The 19,415-nt window shown below is 52.3% G+C and overlaps 1 protein-coding gene across 2 annotated transcripts; it reads right to left on the bottom strand.

Annotated features, from left to right (window-relative positions):
* Window positions 4,962-18,628, bottom strand: RGS8 (regulator of G protein signaling 8). Of its 2 annotated transcripts, none has more exons than XM_021405449.1 (6): window positions 18,500-18,628; window positions 16,399-16,897; window positions 14,669-14,770; window positions 13,831-13,895; window positions 6,672-6,838; window positions 4,962-5,161 (listed from the first exon to the last, which is right to left on the bottom strand). In XM_021405449.1, the coding sequence occupies exons 2-6, from the start codon at window positions 16,422-16,424 to the stop codon at window positions 4,979-4,981; spliced, it is 543 nt and encodes a 180-aa protein (XP_021261124.1). In that variant the 5' UTR covers window positions 16,425-16,897; window positions 18,500-18,628; the 3' UTR covers window positions 4,962-4,978. The 2 variants fall into 2 exon arrangements, with proteins under 2 accessions (XP_021261124.1, XP_021261123.1); XM_021405448.1 differs by lacking the exon at window positions 18,500-18,628 and adding an exon at window positions 18,236-18,397.

Raw genomic sequence — 19,415 nt, 5'->3', positions numbered from 1 at the left:
GTGCAGTGACGTGGCTCAGTGGGGAAGTGGTCTGGTCAGACAGCTGATGGGGTGAGGAGCTCCTCCAGCTGATGAGGGAGGTGACCTTAGAAGCTAATAAGCAACTAACGCTGAGGGGAGGTCCAAGTGAACCCAAGCCCATGCCTTCCCCATAGGGAAAGAATCAGGCTGAACCCCCATGTCCTGCCCAAGCTGCTCCACCACCCAGCAGCATCGCAGCTCCCAGACACAGTGGAGGCAGCTGGAGCATCAGGACTTACTAAAAGAGAAACATAGCACAGGGAACACCTGAAAAGAGTCTTTCAGCCCAGTTCTGAAGTCACCCCATACGTTCATTCCCCTCCACATCTCCTCTGTGCCACCCATGGTTGTGTTTCCCAAGCACGTCTTACACCGCCCCTTGCTCAGTGCTTGGTTATAGGGCTGGGTCCTCGAGGCTGTCATCCCACAGAAGATGGAACTTAAGGAGAAGCCTGAACTCTGTGCGTCTGATGGGTTTTGCTTGAAGAGGGAGGGGAAGAGATGCTTCAGTCACGGTGGTTAAGGGAAGGGGACCCACCTCAGGGAGTGCTCTTTAATTACCAGCATCCTACAGAGGGCTGCATAAACAACACAAAATTCCTCCTTCCCCCCATTACTTTTCAGCAGGGCACCGGTAGAGCAATGCAAAGATCTTTCTCCCAGGGCAGCACCACCATGTGCACTGTGAGTGCAAAGCTGGGCAGCTCCGGATCTGCTGTGCTGTGGGTTCAAGTGGCAGCAATGGGCTGCAGGAGGCAGTGGGCCATCCAGAAACAGGCACTGCCTGGTCTGCTGCGCCCTTTTGCCAGCAAGGTTCTGTTTTTCCTGCACTAAGATCATCCCTTCTGCCACCTCCCTCCAATCCCCACATTTCCCTGAACTCCCACTGAATTTACTGGAGCATCAAATCAGAGAAGCATCCTTCCAGTAAAGACAAGAGGAAGCACGGAGCTGAACGACCGACTTTGCTAAGCAAACACACCTTTATTTACACTCTCTTTTGTTTAATCAGGAAGCTCAGAGGAAGCGCAGCTGCAGCCGTGCTGGAGCAGCCCAGCAGCGAGCGCCGGGTGCAGCCCGGCACCGTCTCACCCAGCCCCGCCGCCAGCAGCACGTGGAGCACGAGTGGGCACGCAGCGTGGCACGGGGATGAGAAAAGCCCAGGGGGTGCGCAGATGGGAAAAGCATTCTGGTCTAGCAGCAACACGTGGGTTCGTTCCAGCTCTGGGATCAAACCGCTTCGATGGCGGAGAAACACCGCACTGAGACGTGAGACAACTGCAGCAGCCCCAGGGATGAAAGATGAGGCGTAAATGACGGGAAGCGTTTTGTTCTTATGTAACACGCAAGGAACAGCTTCTAGGGGCTGTGTAGGGGCGTAGGGAAGACAAGCATCCAGGGAAGGAAAGGAAAAATGGACACATGGGTATGGAGGGTATGCAAACAGGAGGCAGTGCGACCCAGGCTTGTGCTGGTGGAGGGGAAGGGCGTGGACAGGAGTGCTTCGGGTGAAGGTGGGGAAAAAGAGGGATGGCCACAGGGACAGGGCTGAGAACCAGAGAGGGGTTTGGGGGAGAAGCTGGAGGCCCACAGGGGAGAGTCGCAGTGACGAGCGAGAGGCACTCCAGGGCTGGCATGAGGTATGCTTTGCTATTGCTCTGAATGCTGTAAACATTTTGGTTTTGTGTCTATCGGTGAACATTCAGTTCAGTTTGATACATGTGCTCTTACGGGTAACTGGAAGCCTAGCAGAGTTTACATCTCCTATTACTAGTCAAACCTACACAAAGAGGCAAACACAACACCGCTAAAATCTCATTGTATGTTGTTTATGCCTAATTCTCCTATTTTATCATGCAGATTTATGTCTCAGAAAAGCTTCTCTAGAAGGAGACACTAGGTAACACAGACACAAATTGACATGCACTCTCACTCACCCACACCCCCATTTCCCTCCTGAGCTTAACTCGTGGGACTTTGCCCTCCACGCTCTCGCAGCGTGGAGGGCAGGGACCCATCAGAGCACTGACAAGTAAAAGGGATGGAAGTAACCCCCAACCTGGCCTGGCAGCCAGAGCAGGAGAAAGAAACTCAGAGCAGATTTGGGTTCTGCAGCCTGTAGAGTGGGGAAAGGCCATTTGTAAACTCTCCTTTGCTGCCAAAGGGCTTGAGGGCTGCCTGCATCCACACCAGCAAAATCTCAGGGTCAAAAGAGCTGACTGGCACGGTTTTCTTCCCTCCCTTCATGCGATGGCACTCTGACATTACCTGAAACGGGAGCAAATTTTTGGAGGTGTGTGCCTGTGGAGAGGGAAAAAGGGGGTTTGTGAGTTATGAATATTCCTTTCACTTCAGTGGGAGATGAATCAAAGATAGGATATTTGTCCTCGGTGGGGATTAGTCATCACTTAGTACTTTTCAAGGCTTTGGCTCTGTCATTGTTTCCTTAATCAGCCCCTGGTTTAAGAGGAAGAGATATAAGTTGCCTATTTTAATTCACTTCAGACTGACATTTGGCATAAAAGCAGCAGCTGGTGCCAATTTCTTATTAAAAAGAAGGGAAAAAAAATTTCTTTAAATAACCAGGCTGCTTTCCTGCAAGAGAGACAAACTGTAAGAGCAGCAGCAAAAATAACCATGCCAGACTCGTACGCCTCAGAGAATACCTTCGCTCCACTGTACGCCCTGGGACACTTCCTATTGGGATGTTATCTGGCACCAGGTGAAGGGGAAAAACGCCCTAGATCATCATCAGGGATACAATTCCCATCACAACTGCAGCAAGGCCGTCACAACACACCTGCTCAAAGCACCTCCCCAGACGGATGGGGGAAGGAGGACAGCTGGGGTTTCACGGGGTTTGGGCTGCTTTGAAGCTTTTTGATGCATTCTGGCACATGCTGGTGAGGATGCCAGCCCTGATTCTGGAGGAGCCCGCAGAGAGATGCTACCTGCTGCTCTGCCAGCAAGCCTGGGCACTGGCCTCACTTCTGAGCTTCTCGTCCTCGTTCCTAGATAAACCCCTCTGGTTCCGCTGTTTCCTCTCCACCTGGCTGGCTGTGAGCATGGCAGCAATGGGCACTTGGATGAAAATCTCAGCTGGCACTAGAGGTCAGCATCAGCCAAGCCCACTCGGAGGCGTACCAGCTTCACCAGCAGCATTGTCAGGCAGCTCACATCGTCTCTCCTCCAGCCACACTCAGGGTACCTGGCACTCATCATCCCTACCATGATCCTGCACGTATCTGTCCCAGTGCACTGCACTGCATCCCTACAAAACCCCTCAACACCCGTTTTCCACCTATTGTACATACTGTTGACTTCTAGCATCCAAGCAGGCTTTGTGCATCTCACTCCAAGCATTACGTATAGCTTTAGAATTTAGTCTACCCAGTTTACACCATGTTATATTTAAACCTTTATCATCTGAAGCATCAGACCTACCCACCACCCTAAACTAGAACGGGGCTTTACAGCTTCTGAGAAACAACAGAAGGGAAAGATCCATGAGGTTACCTTCCAGACCTTCACAAAACCAAGAAAACAGACCTCTGGTCTGCGGGCTTAAGTCCACAGACAGGCTGTCGATCTGCTTCCCCAGCAGACAGCACTGCAGGAATCTTACAGCTGATAAGCTGGGAAAGCAAAGCCACGGGCATGTAGACAGACAGCACCACTGCACGGCACAGAGGTGTGCTGGCACAGAGGTGTGCTTACACAGCCAACATCTGCAGAGCCTCCTGCTGCAGCCGGTCATCCAGGCCGTGGAGCGGGGCCAAAACACACCTTGCACATCACTTTGAGCCCGGACAGCCTTCCTGCTCACTGCGACCTGTCTGTAAGCAGGCACCACGCGGCAGGGTCTGCGTCTTTAGGATTTCTTTGCATTGCATCGGACCCACAGCGGACCATCGGTAGGTAGCAACAACAGCCAAGAGCAAAAATAAGATTGTGGTTTTCACATTGCCTCTCCCTGCCATGCGCCGGTCAAGTAGTACAAGGAGACATGATGGCACGGTAGAGGGACCTTGTGCTTTTCTTAAACCTCCGTATGGGGCAGATGGGACCTCCTTTCTCCCAGCCCTCTCCTGACAGCTGGCAGTTTGGTCCCCAGAAGCTACTGAGGCCATGTATGTCCCTGGTGCTCTTCGTGCTGGGTTCTGGTACGGTGCCTAGCACAACGAAGCCTGAACGGCGACGGGAGTCCTGAGGCTGAACTACAGTACAAACAAATAATACCAATGAAAAACAATCGTTTGCACTAGAGGACCAGGTCTAGCAGGAGCTTTTGGGATTACCTTCCTCGTGAGAAACACTCGGCTCCTTGGCAGCAGCACAAAGACAACACTCAGTCTCCATCCCATGAAGATAAGCAATACAAGGGGTGCGGAGTGGCTGTGGCCGGTTAGCAGCTGCTGTATCACACGGTGTGCAAGCACAATGGGAAGGGAGCTGAGTTTGCTGATGGTTTCTAACCCGGGAAGCAGCACAAACCTTGTGCCTTTGCCTTCTCTCTCCCTCCCCACAGCCTCAGGACCCAGAGCCAGGGCAGGAGGTGCTGCTTTGGGTTGTACTTGGCTACACAAGTTTCAGAACTGCCCTGAGGGCCCCTCCAAACACAGGGGGCAGGTGAGATGTCTGGGAGGATGAGGAGGTGCAGTAGCATTATTTACACAGGAACCAAAGCAGTAATTTTAAAGGAAACCTGCCCTCCCAACAGATGGCCCCATGACCAGAGAGGATCCCGTTGTGTGCAACGGCTCCAAGGTGCTACCGCTAACCAAAAAAAAGCACAGAAACTCAAAAAAGTCTTGATACCACGTCAGGATCACGCTTTGCAAGCCTCCTCTTCCCCTCCTCCCTCCTCTCTCATTCCCGCTGCCTTTTCCCCACGGAAGTTTCACGTTTAGAGATGGGTTGTTGCTGTTGTGGGAAGCACACGGGCCCCGTTGCTGCTCTAGCTGAGCCTCCTCTGGGTTTGAGACAGCAGGTCCGTGTAGATTTTGGATCTCAGGAACCTGGGGTATGAGTCTTTTTCCATCAGGCTGTGCACTTTCCCTTGGGCTTGGTCAAAGCAGGAGAGGGAGGGCTCCTGCATGTTCCTTCTCGTCAGCTCCCGCGTCTGGAAGTCTATGTTCACCTGGGGAAAGCAGCAGAAGAGAGTTGGGTGCTGCTTAAACATGCATATTTTGTCTCAGCAACATAAGAACCGAGCACTTACCCTCGGACATGTCTCAACAACCCCCAAACTCTGCGGGTTTAGTGACCCAGACCTATAAATCCTGCCCCAAACTTGGAATAGTTGAGCAAGATTTATTCTGGCCTGAGCATTTCCGACATCAGGTTACTTTTATTCATTCTCTTAATCACGGATTTACATAGCAAATGTCCTAAAAATGCCTGCTTGGTCTAACATACCTCTCTCCTGTTGCCCAAGAATTCTCTATTCCCTCTTTCTCCCCCATGTGCCCAATGGGATGGGGAGTGAACTTTTAGCTGGGTTTAAACTATCAGCATATTCTTCTTCGACTGTGTTGTTATGGAATAAATTGTTTGATTTTTCCCATAACAGCGTGATATTACAATGCCTCGAATTGGGACATTAAAAAATAAACTGCCGTCGTGTTATGACTGCAGTGTGTTTGCGAAGCCAACAACAACAGGTTTCCTGTTTTCTTTTGCTAGCAAGCCGTCAGCATTTGTTAGGGTTAGCATTGAAAACCTGGCTGCTAAGATGTTATTTGTCATAATTAACGAGCGCCCAGACTTAAAGCTGTCTCAAAATTAAAGCTGTCCGCTTTTATCCTGGTGACAGCAATATAGATTAGCATCCCTGGAGGTGCCCAAGGCCACAGATGGGGCCCTGGGCCACTTGAACTTGTGGGGGGCAGCCAGCCCATGGCAGGGGTTGGAACTAGATGACCTTTAAGGTCCCTTCCAACCTAAGCCATTCTGTAATGCTCTGATCCCCTTGCAGCACCTGTATCATGACAAGCACACGTGCAAGAGGACCACTGTGGGAGAGCAGTGCTGCAAGCATTGCATTATGAATACAGTACCACAAGGCAACATCACGACACAGGATCTGACAGCTACATCAGCCTGTCAGTACATTAAAGAGGGCTGAACAATGCCAGGTTTCAGGTGGTGACTGCACTTTTTGTTCAGCTCCAAGCTCCTGCTCGCATCTTTTCAGGAGGTCTAATTGAGTTTGGAGTTAGTCAGCAGATAAACACTCTCCCCTGGAGAGTCAACAAGTTAGTCATTCGTGGGATGCTCCTAGACACAATGTCCTGCGGGAAGTGAGCCCAGCACCCTGCCTGGGGAGCAATAGTAAAGTTGACGGGGAGGAGCTCCTAGGAAGCCGGTGAGGTTAGGAAATGTAAGTTGCAGTTGCCGGCAAACTCATCGGCAATGACTAATTTAGCATCATCAAAGCAGTTACCCTCACCAGCGGATGAGTCACCACAAGAAGAGGCACTAGAGCAGGCAGAATGGCTTTCCTGCAACAGGAAGCCTTCTCCTCCTGATCCCTCCTCCCTATCGCCTCAGGGGGGAGGAAGACCCCCCAGCCCCTGCAGTCCCACCTGGGGGACAGGACCCGTTCCCTGCCCATGTGGAGCTCTGCCTGCCAGGGGCGGCCTACCCACCTCGCGAGGAGCCTGCACGTCGATGAACTCCTCAAAGATGCGTTGCGCCTTGGCCGCCAGCTTGGCCGCCGAGCGGGTCTTCTTGAAGTCCTCGCAGGCCAGCCAGAACTCCAGGTTCTCCTCGCTGAACTCGGTCTTCAGGAAAGCACGGAAAGCGGCCAGCCCATCTGCAAGGGATGCAAGGGGAGTTACAGCGGGAGGAGAAAGCGGGCAGAGAGCAGTCCTGCAGCATCCCGCCATCCGGCCCTGCCCAGCTGAGGCCGTTCAACATTTCTCATAGCTATGTGACAGCACAGTCCATGATCCCAAGACTTATCCATCACCTAGAGCGACGCCGTGAAGCCAAGCATCATTCACTGCAGTTATGAAAACTTAGGTTTTGCCAGCCAACATAGCAGAATGCTTTCTTTGGGACCGAAGCATCTAGCCTTTGTAATTTCCTCTTGAAACAATCGTAGAATCTTTAAGGTTGGAAAGATCACTAAGATCTAGTCTCTTCTCCACACTGGCCCACCCCATTCCCTCAGCCACTCCCCATCACATTTGTGCTCCAGACCCTGCACAGCTCCGTGCCCTTCTCTGGACACACACTAGTCTCCAGTGAGGCAGCCTCTTTGCCACACCACTTTGTCCACGTTAATGCCCCACTTCGTAACATCCCCTATTAAGAAAAGCCTTTAATCAAACAGAGCACGCGTGGACTCATCTCCAGCGTTTTCCATCACTTTGCCTTATTGCCTTGTGACATATTTTTAGTTCCTACTCACACAGAGGAAGGATCTTGGAGAGCATAACTGTTACAGCTACAATAAAGGGGAGAGGGAAAGGACACAGCGTAATTACTACTCGTCTAGTCAGCAGTAAAAGTGTTCTTATCACTTGCTAATGCTCAGCAATTGTGACATTTCAGTAATGTAATCTGAGTCAGCTGGGGCAGATTAGAAACATGGAGAGATTTATTAGGCATTGATGTGCTCTTAAACCTCAGCTTGGGTGTATTTATGGACACAGCCGCTGTTTTTTATTTCCTTTCCCTGAATGGCACAAGCAGAGTTGAACTAGCTGAAGGCTTTACACATCCTTTCTCCTTTCCTAAACTGAAGGATGAATTTGGCTCCTATTTTTTTTTTTTTCCAGTAACACATTTCTAACTTTTCCAGGAGGGCCTGAATAGTTGTAGCTCATGACTGGAAACCTCCCCAGTCAGCTCTGGCTGCTTCCGAGTAAGCATCTATAAATACTGATGGAGTCGGGAGCGCACTCAGCAAGGTCAGACTCAGGGAAAGGATGAGAGGAGCGGATATTGGCAGAGATGGACAAAGGCTGACAGGGTTTGTAGGACTGGATTTCCTGCACCGCTGCAAGGGGAGGAGCTCCACCCCACCCAAGGAACTGCCCCAAGTGTTGAACAGCAGCCAGCAGCCCAAGGCAGGGAAGATGTCTGGCTGCCTGGATGCTCAGAGGGACCAGCAGAGAAGATACGTGGCCGGATAGGACCAAGCTCCAGGCTAATACTCTCTGCTTTAGGCTTCACGAAGCTCTCTCACTGACAGGCTTGGCAATGCTAACTGCTCCATCAGCACTCCGCGTTGCAAAGAGCTGTTGTGGCACAGCAACCAGGAGCTAAAATGGGAATGTCTCCACCTCAGCTCCACACTGCTTTCTTCCTGTCAGCCCCAGGAGGGTGAGAAATAGCTGTATCACACCCAGTGATTAACGCACTTGTAGAAGGGTTTGGGGCTGCAGCTGTGGGCAAAGGAGGGCTCTCATCCAAGAGCACTGCTGAGCACAAATTGTGGCTTCAAGACCAGGGCAGTAAGGCAACATCAGCCCTTGAGAAGTGCCCAAAGGCACCTCCAGGAGGCAAGAACCTGTCAGGACAATGCTTCCCCAGTTGCTCCAAGCACCTCCATGGAGAGGTAAATACAGAGCAAGAGGGGACTGTTCTAGGGCTGCTCTGTTTCCTGAAACCCAGGAGACAAACAGATATTGTAAACTCTGCTATTTAATGCCTGCAACGTTCATAGTGCTTTTGTGGAGGACTTGACAAAGGTCCAAGGAGCCCTTACAGGAGGAAAAGGAGAGGACATAACAGCTGAGCTGACAGATTTCACAAAGTATGAACAGGAAAAAGCAGCAGTTCCCTGAGATTTTGCCATTTGGTATATCATCAGCTTTGTAGGATGCTTGGTGTTAATCGTTCCAGCACCCAAACGTGCTGTTATGACAACACCATCTCCGCTATGTGTCCCTGTAGAGTTCGTTCTTCCCTTTCACTTCCTTTCCCTTTTTAACCCAGAGAAGTGCCCCATCCCCCTGGGGGTGCCCAGGGCAAGTTGGATGGGACCCTGAGCAGGCCAACCGAGTGCTTTGGCAACCCTGCCCACAGCAGGAGTCAGAACTGAATGATCTTTGAGGTCCCTTCCAACCCAAGCCAGTCTATGATTCTGTGATTTGCTGTCCTGAACTTTCCCTTTCCTCTCCAGCAGCCCCAGCACTGAGAGAGAACCACTTGCCAAAAATAGCAGCTGTGCACGGCAAATATAATATCTGCAGAACGTAATATCTGCTAAAACAAGTGGACTTGGTGATTGATGAGATGAGAAAGGCCTTGGCTTCAGCCCTGCCCCAGAGAGCAGAGCAGCAGCTGGGACCAAGAGGTCTCCACATGCTCACACATCAATCAGCTCCTTTTTATTTTGAAGCAAGTTTAGACAGAGGATATATAAATAATAGTATCTGGCTGACCTCCACGGGTTTTTTTTTTTATACATTCCTGTCATCTCCTCCTCGCAGCCCTTGGGGAGCTGGAAACGATCAGGGCAGACCTGAGAGGACCTCGGCGAGGAGAGCTTGGATGGAGGACAGGTCACCCTGGGCCGGAGGCTGCTGCGCTCTGCAGATCGACCCTTTGGCCTCTGCCTGCCTGCCTGCTCCTCCAGCTGCAAGTTCAGCCACAGAGATGGAAGCCTGCATCACTGCACAGTGGTAAATCACTGCCAACAGGTTTGTCACGGGGCAATGGCTAACCTAATAGGAAGGGCAGGAGGGCAATTAAGCGGGGACGGACACCACCTGAGCTGGAATTTGACATGGTTGCTGGCTTTAATCTCCTGTACATGAAGGCTACCAAGGAAGCATCCCTGATGAATGATCAGCACTTCAAAGCTCATCGCAACCAAGCAGCACTGGGTTGCGGTGTGATGTGAACAGGAGAACATCTGCTATTGGTTCAGCCCTTTGAAGTAGGCTGGAAGACACACGGAGCACCTGAGAAGTACAGTTTCAAAGGGATGCTTTTACAGAAAAAGCACGGATATGATGAGCTGCATTAGAATCCCTCATGAAGATGGATAGGCCTTGGCACAGGCTGCCCAGAGAAGCTGTGGATTCCCCATCCCTGGAGGTGCTCAAGGCCAGATTGCATGGTGCTTTGGGCAAACTGATGCAGTCAGAGATGTTCCAGCCCCCTGGCATTGGCAGGGACAAGTTGATATTTAAAGGTCCCTTCCAACTCAAACCATTCCCTGATTCAATATCTTTAGAAATATCATAGGATAGATCTCAGCTAGATCAGGTTGCCCACAGAAGTGTGGGAGCCCCGTCCCTGCAGGCAGCCAAGGTCAGGCTGGATGGGGCTCTGAGCACCTGATGGAGCTGTAGGTGTCCCTGCTCAGTGCAGGGGGGTTGGGCTCTTCCAACTCAAACGATTCCATCACTCTATATCCCCAAAACATGCATCTTAAAGGCATGGCCATTCAAGAAATCAGAGGCATATTATTTTAGCTGTACAGCCCTTCAATACAGCTACTGGATACTTCCAGGAATATGCCTCAAAAGAGTGGTGAGTCTTGCCTGAAGCCAAAAAGAGTAAATCACTTTCAGAAGAGCAGATAGGATGATGGCAAAGAAACAGAGCTCTTCTACTTGAGCATCAGCAGTCAGAAAGAGGAGCAGAAGACATTTGCTTTATACTTTTGCGGTGCAAATATAAGCCTCAAAAGGACCAGGCTCTGCCCTTCATTCAAAGTCAACCAAGGGAACCTCAAGAAGATTGTCAGGAAGGATTGTGCAGGTGTTTATAGAATGATAGAATCGTTTGAGTTGGAAGGGACCCTTAAAGGCCACCTGGTCCCACTGCCCTGCGATGAGCAGGGACACCCACAGCTCCATCAGGTGCTCAGAGCCCATCCAGTCTGACCTTGGGTATCTACAGGGACGGGGCACTACCATCTCCGGGCAGAACCTTGCTAGCACAAGACAGGGCTGAAGAGTCAAGGTCACAATGCTCTGCATAGCATCTGCACACGCTCACTGCTGCCTAGCATTGCTTTGGTGAATGCTAGCTGCCTGTCACTAGCACAATGCTCATGCTAATGCTGTTCTGGCTTAGAAAGAATTAGGAGTAGGAAGGGATATTCCTATGCTGCGTAGGAAGAGCAGCAAGGTGTAGACAACAGGAGGAGGAGGAAGACAATAAAATTTGGGCAGAAGAGCACCGAGTTCACAAAACCGTAGAAGGGGAAAAAAATACAACCCGTGTGATAAAAATGGAGACTTGGTGCCAAGGTTTTTCCGTGTCGGATGCTTCGTTGATAAGTGACTAAGGGTTGAGGACAGATTGTCCTGCTGGATCCTGGACAAATGAGAAGCCGTGTGTCCAGCCCCGCGAGGGATGCAGAGTGAGACATGCCACTGCGTGCATCTCCCTGCGGCAGCCTGTCAAAAGGAATCTCCATCTGGCTGACCAGACTGCACCTCCCGGGCACGGGTACAGCGGGGGGATTTCTCCTCCGTTACTCACATCATGCACAAACTCTGCAGACCACAGAGCTCCAGTTTTCCCTGGGAGCCATCGCTAATCCAGCACTGAATGGGAAAAGATGCCAGAACCTAGCGTGCTACAGCCACCGCTTTTGCTCCCCGAGCACCCAACGGAACATGCTACATGTGATCCTGCTTCTTGCTTTTGCAAACCCCTGCTGCAAACCAGGCTCCTGCTGCCTGCCACGCTCACAAGCCCTGACCAAAGGGAACACTGCGCTGAGATGAGATGTCTCTTGCAATGAGCTGGGACAAGGCTCCTGCTGCACGTAGGGGATTGACTGGCTGACCCCATGGTTTCAAGCTGATTTGCTTCACCCATGAGCAAGAGCAAGTCGGGTATCGTTGTGCTGACCTGCTTGTCTGGGACTGCCATTGAAGCTGAGCTGCAACCTACAGTTTGGCACTGCAGCCCCACTCAGCTCCCTGAAATCAGCATCACAGTCTCCTTCCAAAAAAGACGAGCTGTCCATACAGTGAAAGAGGTGTGATAGACGTGCCATGCAGCAGCAGCCCACCTGCTAGCACTGTGAGCCACAGGGGAAATCCTCCACGAGCGCAGCTGATGCTCAGCCCATGCCCTGAAGCATGGATTGGAATTTGTGGCTGGCTAATGTTCTTCACCTGGGCAGTCACAGGGAAACCAAGCTGATACAACTCTGTCCTCCTCTCGGCACTCGATACAGGAGATTAGCTGGCAGCTTTACTATAAACACTGCTTTCGCACTCTGAAATTTTGGTCAGATAAGGCACAAGTTATCTATCAGGAACTAAATGTTTTTCACTAGGTGCCAAAGAATGATCATAATTACTTCCCGTCCTAGAGGTGGGGAAGATTCTGATGTTTCATTGATCGCTCTATAAGGCTAATTGATTAATAAAACCAGATATTCTTGTAATGCTCTTGGATAAGTAATTGGGCTGAGGCTCGATTTGGCATTCACAGCACTCAGCTGAAGAGGGAACAATCTGTGTAATTCCAATACGGAGACAAAAGGCAACTTCGCTGCCTTTTGTAACCAACACATTTTTGTTGCAGTCTGTCCAAAAAGGAGAAAAATGGACTTTGACTTTATTGAAGGAGGAACAAGGGCTTGAGATTAAAGACAGAGCTGTAACATCAATGTGAACATCCTGTCCTCTCTCACCGCCCATCCTCCAGGCACCTATGTCTCTTTTGTGCATTTTTCCCTTCTTGTTCCAGATTTGGACTAAAGAAATGTTCCCTCTCAGCCATACCCAGATACACGCTTATTTCCTACTGGCTGCAAGCAATGATCTCAACAAGATACTGCTGCTAAAATTATAGATTGCTTTTTCTGCCTTGGACAGCCAGCCTGTTCAAAGTTGTCACCTAATTCTCTGCCAAAGCTGTTGTCATCTCAGCTGAAAATCCAGAAGAAAACTGCACTTTATTCGAAATAATAACAGAATTCTATACGGATGCTTTAATATGCAAATCCCGCAAAGCCTGAACCGCTAAGGAAGTCACACGGCTCCTTATTGCGGTAAAATAGTTCACCACCCACACTGACTTCTCCCCAACCTCAATTCACCCGTTTTACTCTTAAACAGAAACAAATTAATGAATCCATACTGTGAACTTCGCTGCCTTGTTTATAATTTCTCAGCACGAATGTGCTGGTGAGGCAGGGTAATGTATTCTGAACAGAACTGATATGATTGATCTATTGAATGGAGTGAGGTGCGCTGATTATATGTTTGCATAACGTTTCCTGATGTGAAATGTTCAGGTTTGCATTGGGAACTGTAAATTAGAGCCAGCTAAGTGCTACCATACACGGTTTCCCCATAAGGACTGCTACAGAGCACGGCATTCAAGGTTATTTAGCTGCACACTGGATTTCCTACTGCAATTGATGAGAGCAGGCAGTCAGATTCACCAGCTGGCCCTGAGAATTTCAGCTCTGCTGGCTTGGATTAGAATATTCTGCGTGGGATGTGGTCAGTGGGCATGGTGGTGATGGGTTGATGGTTGGGCCTGATGATCTTAAAGGTCTTTTCCAACCTGAACGATTCCATGAATGGAGAGGAATGGGACACTATGGTCTTCTCACCACTCGTGACCTTTTGTAAATGTGATGATAAAATATTAATACCCCTGTGGTGGAGTGCTAATGAGTGGTGGCAATGAATGGTGCCTCAGGGGACCATTCAGAAGTCCTACTCGTGAATCATTGTGGCTGCTTTCTAAGGGTAAGAAGAACCCCAGGGACCAGTCCTGTGCCATGCAGCGCATGCTGGGTTTGCCCTGGCTACGCACAGTTCCTGGGCTGCAGGGGGAAAACAGTGGTACAACTTGATCTCTACTCACATTTATGGGACAAAAGGACATCGAAAGAGTCTGCCCATCTCGTTGCTTCTTCTGTTGACAGTCTTCTGGAAGAAAGGAAGAGGCAGATTACAGACAACCCATGGCCGTTTGACAAGCACACCAAAAGGAAGGCTGGAATCCTTCTCACCAAACGTCGGAGGTCTACAATGTAGAGGTCTCCAAGTGAGCAAGTCCCCCTGGTTCCCTGCAAAGTCAGTGGGGAGATGCCAAGGGACTCGCAGGGTTCTCCTCACCTCATCCTCAGGTAGGCGGGTAAAATAGGCCGGATGAATCACACCCAAAAAGGGACCAATTTTTCCTTATTGACTCTAAGCAAAGGCCCAGGGAACAAGTTCAGATGCAGACATTTACATTGTAAATGTCAAAAGTTGAGTGAAATGAAACCCACCCCTGCAGAAGTGTTTATTTCTCTCTCCTGACTGCAAGGGGAAGGTGAGCTCAGACACAAGCAGCGACTTGGGATCAGATGGATTCCATCCCACTCGCCCTAAATCAGGACTCCGGATTGTTTGAGGCATCTGCTTTAGCACTGTGCAAAAGGACACAGGACATTTTGGCAGTGTTTAACACCACTTAGCTAAGGAGGAGCGTGACCTGGAATTGCTGCTCGCCTCTTCAACAAAGTCAACTGCTCAGACTTGGATTTGTGATGACAGAGGGATATATCATCCCCATCCCTGGAGGTGCCCAAGGATGGGTTGGATGGGGCCCTGGGCAGCCTACAGCATACAACAAAAGGAAGGTAATACAAGAGGGGTGGTGGGCAGGGAGGGGAGGACAGAGGCAGGATGGGGTGGGATGCTGCAGCTATACTCACTTCAAAGCCCGGTTGGGCTTGTCCGGAAGAATAGCTGTGAAATCATTATATGAGTCTGATTTGTGAGACAGGCAGCCCAGGCGAGTCCTCATCCCTCTGTTCCTGTGGTCGATGAGGAGGAGCAGGGGGGTGAGCAGGGGAAAACCAAAGAAGAGGATTATAACTCCAGCCAGAGAGGCAAAACAAAACCCCAAAGAAGACACACCTCAGCGGCTCTGTGCCTTATCAGACCTGCGTCCCGCATCCCTCACCTGCAGGGGGGACTGTGAAGCACCTCCAGGAGGGTGCTAAGGATGGACACAGCGTGGACAGTGGCTCACCCAATGCCAGTCAGTCAGTCTACTGGTCGACTGGCACGAAGGTGTTGGGTGGTGTCCTGGAAGGACCTGCCCTCAGCAGGGGCAGGAGGGCAGTGACACCAGCAATCAGCTGCACCAGAACAGCACGGTGCCAGTGCTGGAGGGCAGGAAGGAGCAAGGCACCTGCGAGGTGAGCTGTGCTGCAGAGCCACGGGAGCCCGGCCCGCTTCTTTAGATTCAGCATTACATAAGCAGGCTAAAGCTGCCTCTTGCGTGGCAGGTTTATCCATGCAGGAAAAGACCTCACTGCTTTTCCCTTTGAATTTCGGAGCAGACCGAGAGCTTTGCTCCCACACGGGTCCCTCGCCTCCCTGCCAGCCCCTTCCCAGGACAACTGATGCACGCAGCATCACCGGGATGGGGGAGGACTTGGAAAGGGAGGGAACACAAAGGGAGAGGGAGATGGGACACACATGCACAGCACTGGACTGGCATAATCTCCTCTCAGAAACGTACAGATGCCGACTGATGGTTGGACACAGAGTCTAGAAGGGAAGAGCCTGAGCTCTCCCCATCCTAAGGGCATCCCTCCTGCTGGGCCCCCCCCGCCACGGGAGGACCGCTCGGTGCATTTCTCAGCTGCTAGACTCACTCTGGAAGCCCTCTCTGAGCCCTGCAGCTGAGCAGATGCCAAACGCTCCTTGAGACTGCAGAGGGAAGCACAGCATTTTCTCCCTTCCCTATGCAGAACACTTCAGCACTGAGCCAATCTGTAGCACGCCTATCCCCCCCTTCTCCTCCCGCCCTGCAGAGAGTTTCTATTATTGCACATTTTCGTGTAATCTTAAAGCAAATTAAATGTTAATTAAATGCAACGAGTGTCTCCCTGGCAGAGCGCAGGCAGCTCCCAGCACAAAACCTGGGGATCTTCAGTGGCAAGAATAGCTCCAAAACCCGGACCTGCGGCCAGTGGTCTCGGGGTGCTGCCCTACATCCAGTCCCCACAGCAGAGCAGACACTGTGTGCATAGTGCTGCATCCCTAGAGCTGAGCCTGCTGGCCCTGCTGTGCTCGGACTGACACTGAGCAGCTATAGGATCCCGCTGGTACCTTCCCTATATGTCTCCTGCCCCCAGCCCTCATCCTCCCTCAGCTGTTCCCTGATCAAGCTCACGGCTTTCTCAGCAAGAGGTGTGGCATGCGCTGCTGCGGTGCTGCTCGGATTTCTCTCCCGTGCCTGAGATGAAGGGACTGCAGCAGGGAATGGCAGCAAGGAGGCTGCGACGCCACGGAACACAGGCTGTGACTCCAGGACAGGACGTGGGGGAAAGAACCTGGGTTGGCAGGGGAAGGGCAGGAGGGAGCTGTGAGGCTCACAGGACGAGGCAGACAGCGACAGGATGGGCAAGGGGTGCGGTGTCCGTGCAGTTACCTCCGTGGGATCAGTAACGCAGCCATTCAGGACTCCAGTTATGGTCAGCTCTCTAACTGGTTGGCTTGGAGAGCTGTTTGCAGGAGACAGGAGTGTAGGAAGAAGGGATTTACAGTTTCATGCCCCGGGACTTAAAAACAAAACAAAACGAAGAATCCTCTGCCAGAAAGGGAGGGCCCGTTGCTCTCAACCCATTTGATCCTCGTCGGTTTTCCAATGGAAGACTCTCGGAGTTGAAGGATGGTCACAGAGGAGAGACAGCATTTCCTCCCGGGAGCAGAGCCATGGGGTAGGTCCAGCTGCAGGTCCAAGCTCGGTGTCACAGCTCAGCACGGGGCAGCAGGGCTCGGCACGGCCACGCTCATCATGCGGTGCCTCCAAAGGTCTCTCCTCAACGGGCAGAGCTCCGGGCTGACCTCACTAGGAGGACTGAACTACCTCTTGTCCCCGTCCCTCCGAGTCATGGCTGGCATTCCCGGCCGTCGTGGGGAAGCTGGCGCTGCAAACAGAAGAACAGGAGGACTTGATGCACTTGTGGATGCTGCTCCTTCCACCTTCACAGGCTCGAGCACTCACACAGATGAACTCAAAGCAAGCATCTCCTCGCCTGGGCAGTGGGAGCTCACGGGAAGCCACAGGGAGGGATGAATGGACTGAAGGGGTGGGCAGGGCTCCCTGAGCATCAGCACACAGACACTACTGGGACAGATCTCACAGCAGGGAGTGAAGGCGCTATCCACTAGGCTGGTGGGACAGAGCAGGACAGAGCCGCCTGCGTAGCGAGCAAAGTACAAAGGTTTCCTGTTTGCCAGGACAAGGCCGAGCTCCAGATAACCTCCAGGTCCTCCTGCCCAGACAAGGAGGAGAGCAAGGAGATGATGAGAGCAGCAGCTGCATGCAAAGCACCAGGACCTCGCTCTGCCCGGGCCGAGGGAGATCCCAAAGCTTGGGCTGCCCAACACATCATCCCTTCTAAAACCTGATTACATTAAAAATGCACAAAGCCTCTTCCCAACTAAATTAATGGAACTGGGATTGCACTACATGCCAGTGAGCGCATTTTCTTAATCCCTGCCCTTACCGGCTGCTTCGATGCGCTTTAACTGAAATCAATGCTTGTAATTCCTTAAGCCCCTTCAAAATTTCCTCATTAACAGTTTCACCCTCACGCGGGGGCAAGCAGAGGATTTCCCAGAGCCCAGCAGCCCCTTGTCTGACAGCTAGGATGGGGCCGGGTGCCCCTTGCTGCATGCTTCTGGAGGTGCTGTTACGAAACAGCTTGCTGCTCAGCCCCGCTCCCACCCACACAACCTGCACGAAGGAGCAGCACCCAACTTCCCCAAGGTCCCAAAGTCTTTCTGACTTCGGGACATCGAGTCCCACAGCCAGGCTGGAGCATCTGTGGGTATGCCCTTGGCTTGCCAATAAAGCCAGCGGATCCCTTTAGAAATAGAACGCGGTGAAGGCATCCCAATAAGAGTCTGCGGTGAGGATTTTTGCTTTGCCCTCCATCCCCTTCCTATGGCAGGACCCCATCCAGGAGAACTGCCAGACTCATCACGGATGCGTTTTGAGGTTTCTCCTTGAAAGACAAAAGGAGGGGGAGCGATGGTGACATCGGGATTATCGACCCCCCTCCATCCCAGGAGATCACCTGGGCAAAGATAAGGGAGCCATCCCAATCAGCAGCACAAAGGGGAAGAGGAAAACAAACCAAACAAACACGAGACCCCGGGGGCGGGTGGGGAGGACTTCGGGGGATTAAGAACCCGCAGAGCCGAGCAGACAAACCGAGCGGGGAGGCACCGCGGACAGACACACGCGGAGCGCTACTCACCGCCGCTGACCTCTCCTCTCCGCCGGTGCGTGCACGGGGGGGCTCTCGGGACGGAGCAGAGAGCTCCCTTCACACCCAGCCCCTCTCACTGCCCTCCGAGCCCTCTCTCCTTCCCCGCACCGCACCCGGCTCCCCGTGCCTCAGCCCCGCAGCCTCACCCGGAGCTCCGCAACGCGGCGGCTGCACCGCGATGGGCGGCGATGCCGCGGTGCCCACCTGACCCGCGCGTCCCTCCGCATCCCTCCTCGTCCAGCTCCCGCTCACCTGCCTGGGAGCGTCCCCCCGCCCCGCTACAGATGCCGAACGCCGGCGGGGGGATGTCTGCGAGAGCTGTCGCTGCCGTCACCCTCCCCGCGTCGGAAGGGAGCGTCCTCCCGCATCGCTTTGATCAGCTCCTCTGAGGCTTAGGGGAGGATGCTGCCCTCGGATCGTCGGCAGTCGCGCAGACAGAAGGGAGTGGGGAGTTTAATTAGAGAGCCCCGGGGTCAGCGGGGTCAAGGGAAATCGTTAACCTTATTGCACAGCATGGGAAAGGGGAGAAACCAATCCACCTGGCGGCTCAGGGTTGTGACCAGCCTCCTTGCTGTGTGCCCCCTGCCCTGGGACCAACCTTGGTTTGCTCACAGCACAGCCTCCCACCCCTCTCCTGCACCCACCCCTCCTCCTTCAGCCAGCAGAGCGTGGATCCAGGGCTCCCAGTGCACCCTAGTGAGGCTTCTGCTGGAAGCAATCCCTGCAACCCAGTAGTAGGACCCTACCCCCCCCCCAAGCAGAGCTGCAGTGCGACCCCAGACCTGGGCTTGGCTCAGCCACCAGCAGCACAACCCCTGGCTGACATACAGGTGCTAACTGAGGGCACAAGCCACGAGATTCCCCCCGTTTTGGTTTGGAACAGGTTGCTCAGAGCACTAGCGGGTACCCCATCCCAGCAGGCAGCCAAGGTCAGGCTGGATGGGCGCTGAGCACCTGATGGAGCTGTGGGTGTCCCTGCTCAGTGCAGGGAGTGGGACCAGGTGGCCTTTAAAGCCAACTCAAATAATTCTGTTATTCTATGATTTTTGAGAGCTCCTGGTGTAGCTTGTCGCTGTTTGGGGCACCAGCAAAAACCAAACACACACACACACCCCCCACAGAACCCAAATCCCAAGCAGTTAAAGCATCACTATTTTTCTCTCACTGC

Source organism: Numida meleagris, chromosome 7, assembly GCF_002078875.1.
Source record: "Numida meleagris isolate 19003 breed g44 Domestic line chromosome 7, NumMel1.0, whole genome shotgun sequence".
Lineage (NCBI taxonomy): Eukaryota > Metazoa > Chordata > Aves > Galliformes > Numididae > Numida > Numida meleagris.
Note: the sequence above shows the minus strand (reverse complement) of the source record. Positions and strands in the feature narration are given on the sequence as shown.